Source organism: Balaenoptera ricei, chromosome 1 (genome assembly GCF_028023285.1).
Source record: "Balaenoptera ricei isolate mBalRic1 chromosome 1, mBalRic1.hap2, whole genome shotgun sequence".
NCBI lineage: Eukaryota > Metazoa > Chordata > Mammalia > Artiodactyla > Balaenopteridae > Balaenoptera > Balaenoptera ricei.
This window is the reverse complement of record NC_082639.1, coordinates 40,125,894-40,142,100: the sequence shown is the minus strand read 5'-3', so window position 1 is coordinate 40,142,100 and position 16,207 is coordinate 40,125,894. Positions and strand designations below refer to the sequence as shown.

The 16,207-nt window shown below is 33.4% G+C and overlaps 1 protein-coding gene across 4 annotated transcripts in view; it reads left to right on the top strand.

The window, feature by feature from the left end:
* SPATA6 (spermatogenesis associated 6) overlaps positions 1-16,207 on the top strand; it is a 150,782-nt gene that overhangs the window by 42,952 nt on the left and 91,623 nt on the right. For 3 of the 4 annotated variants that reach the window (XM_059898336.1, XM_059898327.1, XM_059898317.1), the window contains exons 4-5: positions 14,903-14,944; positions 15,994-16,118. In XM_059898336.1, coding sequence (XP_059754319.1) covers positions 14,903-14,944; positions 15,994-16,118 — 167 coding nt within the window. Of the gene's footprint in view, positions 1-14,902; positions 14,945-15,977; positions 16,119-16,207 lie in introns of all 4 variants that reach the window. The other variant, XM_059898344.1, reaches the window with a different exon arrangement.

The following is a 16,207-nucleotide window of genomic DNA, read 5'->3' as shown; positions in this document are numbered from 1 at the left end:
ACTGAAATGCCTTTGGAAGTTACGTGCCAGAGGTGCCTGGTACCACTAATTGCTAAGTCTGTTGGGGTTCCTCCTGGATGCAGATTGTCAATGTGTACTTTATTGTAGGTGATTTCTCTGGGTCATTATATTGGAAATTATGTCACTATCTTTTTATGTCTTTTCTCTTCAGCTGGTCATATTCAGTAGAAGAATCATTCACGTATTTCTCCTAGAGGCTATATACTTGGCGACCTGTTTATACAACCTTGTAGTGGAAGAAGCTGTAGTAAAATCTCATTGTATAGCCCAGACTCTTAATCTACCTGTTTTCATATAGTATTACCCCTGCTGTCAGTTGTACCTGCTGTTTCCATTCCAGTGAAGACAACGACTACTACTACTATTACTTCTCCTCTTTCTCTTCCTCCTAGCCCTCTTCTTCCCTCTCCTTCTTCTTCTCCTTTCCCTAATCAACTTCCATCCCCCCCCCTCCCTCCTGCCTCTCCTCCAACTCTCTAGAGAATAACTTCCAGTCACCTGCCTGGGAATGGGGAAGGGCAGTTTCCTAGCAGTGTAAATTGGAAGAAGGATCTGGGATTTGACTGCTTCTTCAGCTTTCAATTATTACTCTGGTTTTTAGCCCCACTGATTCTGTCATTTCCAGAGGTACCTAGCACCACCAATTGCTATGTCTCTTAAGAGTTCCTTAGTATAAAATGGTTTGCTTCTAAGCTTTCCTCTCTATTGGCTTAAGATTCTTTCTCCAGGCTGTTAACTCAGTTACCACTTTTGTTCAAACTGTTTTCTCTTTAGTTTTTTTCATTGTGAGTTGGTATGTGTGTGTATGTGTGTGTGTTTAATCCTTTTATTCTTTTAGTGAGTGTTCAGAAGGGAACAAAAGCTAATGCATACATTTAACCTACTATCTCTAACTGGAAGCATTCATTTGTAGCTCACTGAAATATTACAGTGTGAATACCCGTGTAACTACAACCTAGGTCAAGAATTAGAACATTGCCAAAACTTCAGAAAGCCTTCCTTATACCACCTCCTAATCTCTATTTCCTCTGTGTTCCACAAAGGAATTTCCATTTTAATGTCTAATATTGTCGTTTAGTTTGGCCTATTTTTGAACACTAAATAAATGGAATTGTAACATGCAAATTCTTTTGTTCCTGGCTTCTTTTGCTCAGCATTTTGCTGAGAAATTGATTTGTGTTTTGATAACTAATTCATTTATCTTTATTGCTATATAATATCTTCATTATGTGACTCTACTCCAGTTCATTTATTGTTATTTACAGATGTTAATGGGCATTTAGGTTATTTCTAGTTTTTGCTGTTATGAATAAAGTTGCTATGAACATTCTTGATTACATGCCTTGATGTTCATGAGCATGCACGCCTATTTGGTATATATATAAAAGCGGAATTGCTGAGTCTTAGGGTCAGTATGAGTAGACAATGCCAAACAGTTTTCCAGTGTTTCTCTATAAATATACACTCTGCCATTGATGAAAGTTCTGTTCTCCACATCCTTGCCAACTCCTGGCATTGCCAGACTTTTTCATTTTAGTCATTATGGTGAGTGAACAGTGGTTTCACTTTGCATTTCTGTGAAGATAAATGACATCATCTTTTTTGGACATCTTTTTGTATTTGTGTGTGAAATGCTTGTCTTTTGCTCATTTCTCCTTGTGGTTGTTTATTACTTTCTTAGTAATTTGTAGGACTTCTCTATATTTTCTAGTTAATAAGCTTTATGTCAGTTATATGTGTTGCAAGTAGCTTCTCACTCTGTGGCTTGCATTTTTAATCCATTAGTGATTCTTGTTCTTTTGGTGAACAAGTTTATTTTTAATATAGTCTGACTTAATAATATAGTTTGATTTATTAATCTTTTCCTTTATGTTTAGTGCTTTTCTTGGGTCATGTTGAAGAATTTTTTTTCCCTACCCCAAGTTATGAAGATATTCTATATAATTTTCTAGAAACCTTATTTCTTTACCATATACATTCAGATTTACAGTCCCCTTGGCTTTTATTTTTGTATATGGTATGAAGAAGGGATAACATTTTATTTTTATTTTATGTATATCTAATTGAGCAATACCGTTTGGTGAAGAAACTTTTGTTCCCATTGCTCTGTAATGTTTACTTTATCACAAATTAAGTGCCTACATACATGTGGATTTTTTAAAATAGATCTTCTATTTTGTTTCATGGTTCTTGCATAAATATTATGCTTTCTTAATTACTGGAGCTTCAGTTTTAGTATCTGGTAGTTTAAGCCCTCCAGGTTTATTCTTTTTTTTTTTTCACTTTCACTTATTTATTATTTTTTTATTGGAGTATAGTTGATTTACATTGGTGTGCCAATCTCTGCTGTACAGCAGAGTGACTCAGTTATACACATATATACATTCTTTTTTTTAAATATTCTTTTCCATTGTGGTTTATCACAAGATATTGAATATAGTTCCCTGTGCTATATGTTAGGACTTTGTTGTTTATCCCAGGTTTATTCTTTTTGAAGATTTCCTTAGCTGTTCTTAGTGTCTAAAGTATACTAATTTTAATCCTTAGTGTACCCTTCAATGATTATTCACATTTGTGTACATCCATGAGCACCATTCATCAAGATAGAGAACATTTCCAGCATCCAAAAAGGTTTCCTTGTGCCTCTACCAGTCACAACCCCCCTCAAGATAATCACTCTTCTGACTTTTGTCAGCATTGATTACTTTTGTCTGGCTTTGGACTTCATATAAATTAAATCATAAACATGTATTCCTTTGAATATGGCTTTTTTTTGACTCAGCCAAATGTCTGTGAGAGTCACCTATGTCATTGTATTTCAGTAGTCCATTCTTTTTTATTACTCTTTAGTATTCCATTATATCAATGTACTGTACTTTATTCATTTCTTGTTAATGAGGATGGTTTTTAGTCTTGGCTTATTATGAATATTCTTATAAATATCTTTTGGTAAACATTTATACTAGTTCTCTTGGAGTGGAATTTCTGGGTCATACAATAGGTGTATACTTAGCTTTTGTTGATACCGCTGAACAGTTCCCTAAAAATAATTGTACAATTCCTTTTGAGTACTGAGCATTGTATGTGAAAAATTATAGAAGTAATTGGAGGCATAACATCATGCTGTCATTCTCCAGGTAGGCTTTATGTTTGACTTTTATTTCCCTTCTGTAGGCTGCTAGTGATAATAAGAATCCTCAATCATGTCAATCTAATGTCAGAGATTAAGATGATTTGATGCTGGGTTTCAATCCATGTACAACACCAGGGTATTTCCAGTTCATCCTTATTCCTGTGATGTTGTCTTTTACGGGCTCTATCCAAACTGTGGACAATTTATGAAGACCTGTCCTTCTTGGTATAGCCCCTGTAGTGATATTTTGCTTCTAGGTCTGTGAGACCATCAAAATCTCAGCTAAGTTTATCAATCCTTCATTTGCCATTTCTGGAATTAGCAGATGCCCTTGGGGAGAAAGCAGCTCCAATGTTTGGCTCATCTCCCTGGCTTTTGTTTCTTCTCCTAGAACTTGGCCCTGTAATTCTTCACTGCCATATTATCTTCTCTGTGCCTTCAAGCGGATTTTAAAAAATAACTTGACCTGATTTTCTTAGTCTTCATAGTAAGATGATTGGTCTGCTTTATGTAAATTGCCATTATCTGAGGCAGAAATCTGTTCCCCCTTAATATCCTTTCTACCCTCATCCTGTCTCTGTGTACTCTCGCATTTGTCTCCCTCCCCCAGTATATCTGTTTAATTATTCTGAGTATCTGTATTTGGGCTAGTAGTGCACAGTTAATTATTACAGCTTTATATAATCCATGTTCTTTTCATTTAATAAACACACATTTATATTCCTACATGTTTATTTTTCTAGATGAACTTAAAATCATTTTTTAAGGTCTAAGATAAACCTCTTTGAATTTTAATTTTATTTTGGGAGAATTGGCATTTTTACATTATTCATTCTTCCCATGTAGATAGGTGATGTATATTGAATTACTAAAGTTATGCTTTCTTTCAACATATTACCAAGGTTTTGGGGTATGTGTGTGAGTGTGTGTGTGTGTCTGTGTATACGTATACTTGCCATATATTTCTTATTATGTTTATTTCTAACTGTTATATATTTTGTGGCTTTAGAGAATAAGGTTCTTCACCTAATTTTCCTTTTTTCCCTTTTTTTATGGTTGATACACAAGAAAGTGATAAAAATATTTATTGTGTATCCAGTCATTTTGCTGAACGTTCATATTGAAGACTGCTAATGTCTTTTCAGTGTATTTCAAATATTTATCCATGATTAGTTTAAATATTAAAAAATATTGTTAATTTGTCTTTCAATCAGAGCATGTAGCCTATAATATTACTGCCTCTTGGAATTCATTGATGTTTTCCCTGAGCATCTGGGATAGGAATCAAATATGATCATGACATGGTTGCTTAGAAAGGTATATCCTTTTTGTGTTGGTAAAAACATTTGAAACTTTCTATATCTTACTTTAACTTATTTATTTCATTATGTCCGGTATTACATCAAAGCTGACATATAGGAGATTCTTAATAAATGTCCATTCGCGGGTCAGTGCTACAACTTGCCTTCCTGGCTTTTTATACTAGGTTAATTTGGTATTGCTGATGGACTCTCATAACCTTCAGATTGATGCTAACACAAGTTATTTCTCAGTGCTACCTTTCAGTCCTTTTACTTCTTGGAGAACTTCCTTTTTAATTTATCTTGTAGATATTTTAAACATATTCATTTCTCTTATTAGATGTCTCTGTTTAAACTCCAGCCTTCTTAAGATGAACAGATGACTACTTCTTACTTCACTGACTAAAATTGAGGCCATGTTAGTGAATCACTTCAGTTTACTGCTCCCTTGTCCTAAAAGTCATCTACATTGTTTCTCATTCTTATCGCCTTTCTCCTGGTCCTGGAGGATGAGGTTTCTTCATTCTGCTCACGATTATTCTACTTGTCCCTCTTATTCATCTCCTCGTGCCATCTCTAGTATCTTGATCATTAGATTTTTTTCCCTCTGTGTTTGCAGTGTCTCTCTTGCTAACCCTCACACTGTATAAATATGTTGCATGTTTACATCTTTAAAAGATATTTCCTGTCTTCATCCTCACCCTCATTTAGCTACTATCCTCTCTCTTTATTCTACTCCTCATTCAAAATATAACTTCCTTACCTCACTGTGTATTTTGTAAATTACTGCTTTCTAGTTCTAGTAGAGTTGTTAATGAAAACAGTGCAGGCTGAGCTCAAATCTCAGCTCAGGAATTTATGTTTGGTAACCTTAACCGTTAGTCTCTCTTTCTTATCTGTAAAATGGAAATAATGGCTTGTTAGGGTTGTTTTAGGGATTTGTTTGAAGCTCATAGGAGCTCAGTCAGTCCTGACACACAGAAGATGTTCTCTAAATGGTAGTAAATACTATTATTTTGACTACCCATATCCTTTTTTAAAAAATGTAGTTTTCTGCTTTGTAATAATGTTTTTCAAATAGTTGAGATTACAGAATAAGTGACATCAGAAAAAATATACTGTTAGTATGTTTATCCTAAGTTTGTTTAATTTGTTTGATTTCTAATAAAATTTTATGTTCAGATATTTTCTAAAGGATAGGGTTTTACTTTGTGATCAGATATTATAATTATTGTAAGTGCAATAGACCAAGTTTCTTACATGCCAGTCTCTTATTTCAGTATCATCTTTAGCATTAGTTCTTTTCTGTTCTTCCATTTATTGATAATAGGATGAGAAGCAGCATGATGTATTCATGGAATATGCTGTGTGATTCAAGGGGTGATAGAAAAGTCTTCCAAAACAAAAGTTGCTTATCCACTGGCTTATGATAAAATTTGTTTTTTTAAACTTTTTGATTGCCTGTGCAGATTCAGTCACTGTGAGAGAATATAGGGGATTCAGAAGTGAATAAAATATAGGCCGTTTGTTCAAATGAGTATCCATCTTAATAAAATAAGGATCAGACACGTAAATAAATAATCAGAATCCTTGTATATGTGCACTGGATTTGAGGAGGTCAGAGAACTGTTGGATACAACATTCACATGGAAGTTGACATTGTTCAAAATTATGGCAAGTCTTAGGTTTGAGAGGAGGATAAGCCTGTTTTATCTTCGGTGAAAAAGTGGTAGGGACTTGAAGTTAAGAGATTGTAGTGAGAAGGAGGATGAGCAGTTGACAAAATCAGATGGCATGAGAATAAAAGGAGAGGATTAACTTCTTGTTAAGAGCCTAGTGCTTCTACTATCCTCTTTTTAAAACTTTTATTATTGTTATTTTAAAGAAAAATTAATATATGTTCAGTTTACAAATTACAGGAAATATGGAGGAATTCTGAATATTTTAAACTGATTTTATTTAGATAACTAAATAACATTTGAAGGAGTAATGTGAAGTTGAACATGTAGAATGTGTGTCTCTTATTTTAGAATTTCTGATGGAAAAGGCAGGAGAGAACTTTAACAAAAAACAGCAAAATGGGAGCTCTCACGGTGATGCTATTAGAGCACACGCACACAAATTTCTCTAATCAAAAACATGAAAAAAACTTTTTTAGAGAAAATTTTATAAATATACAAAAGTGGACACTAAAAGAGAATAATGAACCCCCTTGTACTCATCACTCAGCTCAATAATTATCAACTCATGGCTAATGTTGTTTTAACTATATCTCTCTACTTCATCACCCTTTTCCAGAGTATTTTGAAGCAACTCTCAGACATCATATGCTTTTATCTATTAGATATCAATATCTAAAATATAGGAACAGTACCATATCATACCTAAAAATGAACAATTTCTTAATATTAAATATCAATTCAGTTCACATTTCCTCAACTATCTTATAACTTAAAAAATAAGTCTTTTGTTTGAATTGGGATAAAGATAAGGTCCATACATTATGACTGGTTGATGTCTCTCAAGCATGTATATTCCTCTGTTAATTTTTTTTCTTTTGTGTAACAGTCTTTAATATCTTTAATTCATTATTTTTCTAGGTATTTCATACTTTTAAACAAGATTATAATGTCATATCTAACTGTTGCTGATATATAAAAAAATATATTATTTGGCATATTTACCCTGTTTCCAGCAACCTTGCTATATGTATTGATTTAAAAAATGTCTTTAGATTCCTTTGGACTTTTTATGTGCACAATCACATTGTAAATGATGAGAATTGTAGTTTCTCTTTTGTTATAGTTATATCTTTTATTTCTTTTTATTGCTTTATTATGCTTTCACTGGTTCAGAACTCCAATAAAATGTTGAAGTGAATGATAGTAGTGATAGCAGTGAATGAAGTGAATGTTTCATTCCTGATCTCAGAGAGAAGCTTCAACATTTCATCACTTGGTATGATGTTTGCTTTAGGTTTTTGGTAGATAGCCTTTATTAGATTAAAAAAGTTCTTTTTTATTTCTAGTTTGCTAAGATTTTTATTTGAAAATGAATGATTATTAACTTTTATGAACTACTTCTTCTTTATTCTGTTCAGGTGGTGAATTATGTTGCTTTAGTTTTGAATATTAAACCATATTAATATATTGATGGATTTGATTAGATAATATTTTATATAGGATTTTTACATTTCTGTTTATGAAATAGATTGCCTGTCATTTTCCTTTCTTATAAGGTTCTTGTCAGGTTTTAGTATCAAGGTTTTGCTGTAAAGTAAGTTGAGTAATGTAAAGTAAGTTGAGAAGTGTTCCTTCTTTTACTGGTCTGCAAAAGAGTATGCATGTAATCAGCATTATTTTCTTCCTTAAAAGTTTGAAAATTCACCAATAAAGTCATCTGTCTTAGTGTTCTCTTTGTTGTAAGGTTTTAAATAATGGATTGTGTATGTGTGTGTGCATCTACACACATATCTGTATATACACAACTATTCATTTTTTTCTATATCTGCATAAGTTTTAAGTTTCCTTTTTGTAGGAACTTGATTTTTTTAATATATCAGATTATTTTGAAGTAAATCTCAGATATCATATATCCTTTCATTTATAGATATGGATATCTAAAATAAAGGAACACCTAAAAATTAACAGTTTCTTAGTATCGTCAAATATCCACTCAGTTCACATTTCCCCAATTGTTCTATAATTGTTTAATCATATTTTGTTTGACAGTGATTCAGATAAGACACATTCAATACATTTGTAGCATGAAATTATTTGTAATGCCTTAAGATTTTAAAATATCTCTATGTCTTTCTTTTCATTCCTGATACTAGTAATGTGTGTCTTTTCTCTTGACCAGTCTTGCCAGGCATTTATCAACTGGTGAATTGAACCTTTTATTATTTTGATGCCTTTGCTTTAATGATGACTTTATCTTTTATAGTATAGCCAAACCAGCTTTCTTTTAGTTGTCACATGTTATATATTTGTCTATATTTTTGTTTTCTGTTTTTCTGTATTCTTAACATTTTACATGTATCTTATGAGTGGTACTTGGAGAGAGGTTTTTGTTTTGTTTTGTTTTGTTTTAATCTAATCTGTCTTTTAATTGGACCATTTAGAGTATTTCTAAAAATGCATGATATAATTATAGGGATTAGTGGTTATCAGGGATTAGGGATGGGTTGGGGAGAGAGATAGATGTGGTTACAAAAGGGCAACATAAGAGATTATGTGGTGGTGGAGCTATTCTGTATCCTGGCTGTGGTGGTGAATACACAAACCTACACACCTGGTAAAAGTGTATAGAACTAAATATAGGCATACACATTCACATACAAATGAGTAAAATTAAAACTTTTAATCTGGATAAAATAAGTAGATTGTATCAGTGTCACAGTGGTTGTGATATATTTTATTATAGTTTTGCAAGGTGTTACCACTGGGGGCAGCTGGATAAAGGGTATATGGGATCTCCGTATTCTGACAATTTGTTGTGAATCCTCATTATCTAAAAATGTTAAATTAAAAAAATGTTTTTACTGATATATTTTGGTGTAAATCTACCATATTGATATCTACTTTTTATTTGTTTGGATTGTTGAATATTAGTGCTTTTCTTTTTCTATTTTTCTTTGTTTTTTTTTTAATAGTTTTTAAAAAATATTTATTTATTTATTTGGCCGCGCTAGGTCTTAGTTGTGGCACTTGTGATCCTTAGTTGCAGCATGCGGGATCTTCAGTTGTGACATGCAAACTCTTAGTTGCAGCATGTGGGATTTAGTTCCCTGACTAGGGAAAGAACCCGAGCACGGCGTCTTAGCCACTGGACCACCAGGGAAGTCCTCTACTTTTCTTTGAATTAACTATTTTTTGCTTTTTCATTTCTACACTTTTATTAGCTTGAGGGTACATGTTCTTTAGCTATTTTGTTTTTTTAGTGGTTAGTATAGAGATTACAGCATGCATGCTTGAGTTTTCAGAGTTGTGTACATATTTTTATTTTAACCTCTTCTAGGACAGTGAAGAACCTACAACTACTTAACTTCTAGATTATGTGTTATTTTTTGTTATGCATTTTAACTTAGTGTGCAATGAGACTACAGAGAATATTATTGCTATTATTGTATAGGCATCATTCATTTCACTTTACAACTGTATTTTGCCTTTTTGGTTGCTCTTTATTTCCTTTCATTTTTTGAGCTTCTCAGTTTATTGTGTCTTTCTGAAGAATATCCTTTCATAATTCCTTTCTTACAGTCTTTTGATGATTGATATCTTGATTTTTATTTATCTGAAAATGTCTTTATTTTTCCTTTTTTGAAGTATATTTTTGCTGAATATTGGTATGACTGTCTTCCAGCCCTTAGAAAATACTATTCCATTGTCTTTTTGCTCCCTTAGTTTCTGTTGAGAAATCATCTGTTAATTTTATTGTTAACTTCTTTGAAGCTATTTTGTCATTTTCTGCTGGCTTCTTTTAGCATATTCTCTTATGTCTTTGTCTTTCTGTAGTTTAACTTTGATGTGCCCAACTCTGTGTGTGTGTGTGTTTTAAAAATTTGTCCTGCTTGATGTTTGTATCTTGGTATCTTTCTTCAGATAAATTCTGAGATATTAACTTTTCAAATATTTCTTTTGCCCTTTTCTCTTCTCTCCTTTTACAAATCCAATTGCACATTGTTAGATCCTCTTACTCTATCCTTTTTTTTTTTTTCTTTTTTTTGTTACTCCAACCTTTGGGCTTTCTGTGCCTCTCTCAAGATATTTATTTTTGTCTTCCAATTCCATAATTCTCTCTTGGGTCATTTGTAATATGCTGGTAAATCTGTTTGTTGTGGTTAATTTTTGGTTATTTTTTAGCTAAAAAATTTCCACTTGGTTCTTTGTAACAGTTTCTAGTTCTCTGCTGACATTCTCAATCTTATATTTTATTTTCTTGAGCATATTAAGCATATTTTAAGTTGCAGTCTGATAACTAATTTTTCTGGATCTCTTGTTGATCTGTTTTTATTTCCTGTATTTCTCTTGTGTTTTGATTCCAATGGTCTTTTTTTCCTATATACCTGGTCGATTTTCATTAAATGTCAGATTTTGTATGTAAGAATTTTAGAAATAATTTGAAACCTTAGATGAAGATATTTTCCTTCAGACAAGATTTATGATTGTTTCTAGAGGGCACTAGCAATTCTGGATCAACTTAATTTAGACAGGATTTGGGATGATTCAGATTTAAGCCTAAGTTCTTAGTTGGCTGTCTTATTAGTCCATTTGGGCTGGTATAACAAAATACCATAGACTGGGTGGCTTATAAATAATAGAAGTTTATTTCTCATACTTCTGAAGGCTGGGAAATCCCAGATCAAGGAGCCAGCAGGTTTGGTGTCTGGTGAGGGTCCCCTTTCTGTTCATAGAATGCCATTTTCTCTCTGTGTCCTCATGTGGCAGAAAGGGCAAGGAAGTTCTCTGGGGTCTTTTGGGCACCAGTGACACTAATGGGCACTAATCTCTTTAATGAAAGCTTTGCCCTAATAACCTCCCCAAAGCCCTAACTCTAAATATCACATTGGGGGTTATGATTTCCACATATGAATTTTGAGGGGATACAGATATTCAGTGTATAACATTGGTTATCTATCTTTAGTTTACTCTTTACTCTCTTTTTTTTAGCTTTTTTTTTTTATTAGAGTATAGTTGCTTTACAATATTGTGTTAGTTTATACTGTAGAGCAAAGTGAATCAGCTATATGTATACATATTTCCCCTCTGTTTTGGATTTCCTTCTCAGGTCACCATAGAGCACTGAGTAGAGTTCCCTGTGCTATACAGTAGGTTCATATTAGTTATCTATTTTATACATAGTGTCAATAGTGTATATATGTCAATCCCAATCTCCCAATTCATCCCACATCCCCCTTTCTCCCTTGGTATCCATATATTTGTTCTCTACGTCTGTGTCTCTATTTCTGCTTTGTAAATAAGATTGTCTATACCAATTTTTTCAGATTCCACATATATGCATTAATATATGATATTTGTTTTTCTATTTCTGACTTACTTCACTCTCTATGACAGTCTCTAGGTCCATCCATGTCTCTACAAATGACCCAATTTCATTCCTTTTTATGGCTAATATTCCATTGTATATATGTACCACATTTTCTTTATCCATTCCTCTGTCACTGGATATTTAGGTTGCTTCCATGTCCTGGCTATTGTAAGTAGTGCTGTAATGAACATTGGGGTGCATGTGTCTTTTTGAATTGGTTTACCTTTTCAAGATTCAGTCCTATAGCCTAGCCATTTTATCAGGCCATTTTCTCTTACCTGCAGACCTCCCTTCTCATCTCTTCCCAAGGTCATGATACTCCAATTTTTGTATGAGCTTATCAAAAGCTATACTCAGCTTCTTAGCCTCTTAGCTACCTCTGTCAGAACTGTCAGATACCCAAAAGGAAAAGTAACCTCAAATACCAGGCTTATCTCTCTGTGTTTACCTCTTTCTTTTTAAATAATACAGATAATTTTTTTTTAATTATATATATATATTTTTTTGGCTGCGTTTGGTCTTCATTGCTGCACGTGGGCTTTCTCTAGTTGTGGCGAGCGGGGGCTACTCTTCATTGTGGTGCACGGGCTACTCTTCATTGTGGTGTGCGGGCTTCTCATTGCAGTGGCTTCTCTTGTTGCAGAGCATGGGCTCTGGGCACACGGGCTTCAGTAGTTGCAGCACACAGGCTCAGTAGTTGTGGCATGTGGGCCCTAGAGTGCGGGGGCTTCAGTAGTTGCGGTACGCGGGCTCAGTAGTTGTGGCGCATGGGCTTAGTTGCCCCATGGCATTTGGGATCGTCCCAGACCAGGGATCGAACCCATGTCCCCTGCATTGGCACGCAGATTCTTAACCACTCCGTCACCAGAGAAGTCCTGTGTTTACTTCATATACTGAGTTTCAGACTTGTAATTTTTTTACTACCTTGTTAGGTTTCTCCTGCCTTCAAGCAGATTTTTTTAGTTATCTACCTTTTCAAGTCGATTTTAGCAGGAGGTTTGTTTTTGAACCTTCTAATCTCTCAGATTACCCTGCTATGTTCCATTTAGAGCCTTCATACATCCTGTTCCTCCTGCTTGAAAACTTCTAGTTTCCCCCCCTCCCCAACTCCTAGTTTACACCTATTCATGCTATGGGTCAAGTCCTGAAGAGCCTTCACTGACTCCCTGACAAGATTATCTTGTTATACTCTCTTATAGCACTACCTGAATGTCTTTATTGTACTTGTAGTTTATAATTATATATTTATTTGTGTCTTTATTTCATTTAATGTTTGCCTTTTCAACACAATGTCAGGTGCTTGAGGAATAGGACTGTTATCAGTTTTTTTTTTCTTATTACAGCCCCGAATGATAAGCTACAAGGAATATTTAATATTTCTTCAAAAATTGGACATATAAGTATTGGGTTAAATGACTGAGATTTCCCTTGGATGAAAATAGCAGAATTTAAAGAAAGAAAAAGATTATATTCATGGGTTCTTAGAAGGTAGAAAGGGCATAATTTATATTTTATTTTTATTTTAAAAATTTATTATAAAGTACTTCAGACATATTAAAAGTGTGAGTTATGTAATCTACCTAGCTGTACTCACCACTCTGCTTAAGAAATAGACATCATTTATTTTTATAAAAATATACAGAGAGCCCAGAAATATACCTCTATAAATATAGTCAACTGATCTTTGACAAAGGAGCAAAGGCAATACAATGGAACAAAGATAGTTTCTTCAGTAAATGGTGCTAGAACAATTGTACATCCACATGCAAAAAAAAAAAAAAAGTGAATCCAGATACAGACCATACACCCTTCACAAAAATTAACTCTAAATGGATCATAGACCTAACTGGAAAATGCAAAACTGTAAAACTCCTAGAAGATAGCATAGGAGAAAACCTAGATGATCTTGGGTATGGTGATGCCTTTTTCGATACAACACCAAAGACACCATAGTGTCGTCTTTGAAAGAAACTATGAAAAAAATAATTGATAAGCTGGATTGCAGTTAAGTTAAAAACTTTTGCTCTGTGAAAGACAAAATCAAGAGAATTAGAAGACCAGCCACAGGTTGGAAAAAAAGTATTTGCAAAATCACATCTGATAAAGGACTATTATCTAAAATATGAAAAGAACTCTTAAAATTCAACCATAAGAAAACAAACAGCCCTTTTAAAAAATGGGCTAAAGACCTTAACAGACACCTCACCAAAGAAGATATACAGATGGCAGATAAGCACATGAAAAGATACTTCACATCATATGTCACTAGGGAAACGCAAATTAAAACGAGATACCTGTACATTCCTAGAATTGCCACAATCTGGAGCAGTGACAGAATCAAATGCTGGTGAGGATGCAGAGCAACAGGAACTCTCACTTATTGCTGGCGGGAATGCCAAATGGCACGGCCGCTTTGGAAGACAGTTTGGCAGTTTCTTCCAAAACTGAACATACTCTTTCCATATGATCCAGCAATACTGCTCTTTGGTATTTATGCAAAGAGTTGAAAATTTATGTCTACACAAAAACCTGCACGTGGATGTTTATAGCAGCTCTGTTCATAATTGCCAAAACTTGGAAGCAACCAATGTCTTTCAGTAGGTAAATGGATAAATAAACTGTGGAATAACCAGACAATGGAATATTATTCAGCACTAAAAAGAAATGAGCTATCAAGCCATAAAAACACATGGAGGAACTTTAAATGCATATTACTGAGTGAAAGAAGCCAATCTGAAAAGGCTATATACTGTATGATTTCAAGTATATGATATTCTGGAGAAGGCAAAACTATGGAGACAATAAAAAGACAGTGGTTGTGGTGGGCAGAGGGTGGGTTGTAGGGAGGAGAGAGATAAATAACCAGAGAGCAGAGGAGCAGGGCAGTGAAAATACTTTATATGATATTATAAAGATGGATAATGTCATTATACATTCGTCTAAACCCACAGAATGTACATCACCAAGAGTGAACCCTAAGGTAAACTGTGGACTTTGGGTGATTATGATTTGTCAGTGTAGGTTCATCCTTGGGAAAAAATGTACCATTCCTGTGAATGATGTTGATAGTGGGGAGGCTATGCATGTTTTGGAAGGCAGGGGATATAAGGGAAATCTCCGTACCTCCCTCTCAATTTTGTTGTCAACGTAAATAAAACTGCTCTAAAAAAATAAGGTCTTAAAAAAATCAGAAAAAAACCTATAAAGATTAATTTCTACCAGAGATTAATAAATCCATAAGATACATAGCAACCAAAAAATATACACAGTATACTAATATATAAACATATATGTAGTCTACTGAGCAATTACTTTGGCTTTTAGGTACTTCTGTGGTAATTAGTTATTGTTTATTATAAATTTGTTTATTTAAGGAAATTTTTCTTTAAACTTTCAGATGATACAGCATTGTTTGAGTTGATTCAGCTAGTTCCACCAGGTACTGTATTGTATTTTGATAAGGTAATTGACATCTGAACTCATTTCAATGAAATGCTTTTTAAAAAATCTCATCTTTTCCCCTTCTTCCCAAATTAAGAGCAATGTTGAGTGTCTAGCATTGGTCTACTATGTGTAAAATGTCAGTAGGCCAAAATAATATATACAGAAAGATTGACATAAATTATACTTGAACATATTGTTCTAAAATTGAATAGTCATAATTTATAGTGGGAAATAACCCGATATGATCCTAGTATATTTTGTGACATTCATAAAAATTAACTTCTTTAAGTTTTTGTGATTTTTCTAAACCAATATGCTTTTGCTGATAAAGTAGTTCATTATCTTTGTTTTTGTGTATTGACTGTTATTGGGAATGTAGGGGAATTAAAACTGTACCTGTTTAATAAACAGTACAGATCCCTGCAGTAGGTAGAGTTAAAATCTGAAGGATAGTTTTATTTTTATTATTGATTTCTATGATTATAGAAGACTCTATCTTAAATCCTTATTTTATGTGAGAAATAGGGAACTATATTTTGTTGAAAGCTAGTAGTCTAAAATTTTTGAATATCACATATATACCTAATTCCGGTAACCACAAATTCTATAAAATGTCTGTATTTTTTTCAATATGTAACCTAATATCTCATAATGGCAGGTAGAAAAGAATGGAAGATAGGAAAAAAAATTCTGGAGATGGTAATTAAGTTTTATATGTATAAATGTTATGTCAGTTTGATATGTTTAAAAGGATTTTCTTTTCTAGGAACTCATATGTACTTAAAAAGTTTACATGAACATCCCCTTTCTACAAAAGGGGGAGGGAGAATTAGTAGTATGTATGACATTTCTGAATAAGGAAATATGTTAATTCGTTTAACATAACTTTATTTTAATTTCCCTTTCATAGAAAAAAAATTAAGTCCATGACCCTGAAGCAGGTATTTCATTAAGGCATCAGGCATTCTATATTTGTACTTGATGATATTGTTTCTAAATAGCATATTTTGTTATAATTTGAATCATAGGATATCTTTCTTCTAGTGGGTGAAACACTGTCTACATATGATGAGAATACACGAGATTTCATGTTCCCGGGTCCAAATCAAATTTCTGGACACCATGACTCAAACCGCCAGGTTACCATGAGGAGGATTTCTTGCCTTCGCGTAAGTGCTTACTATTTTCTGAATCAAATCGTGATGCAGGATCATTGTCAAAAACCACCACATAGCCCTCAATATCTGATATGTGAAGA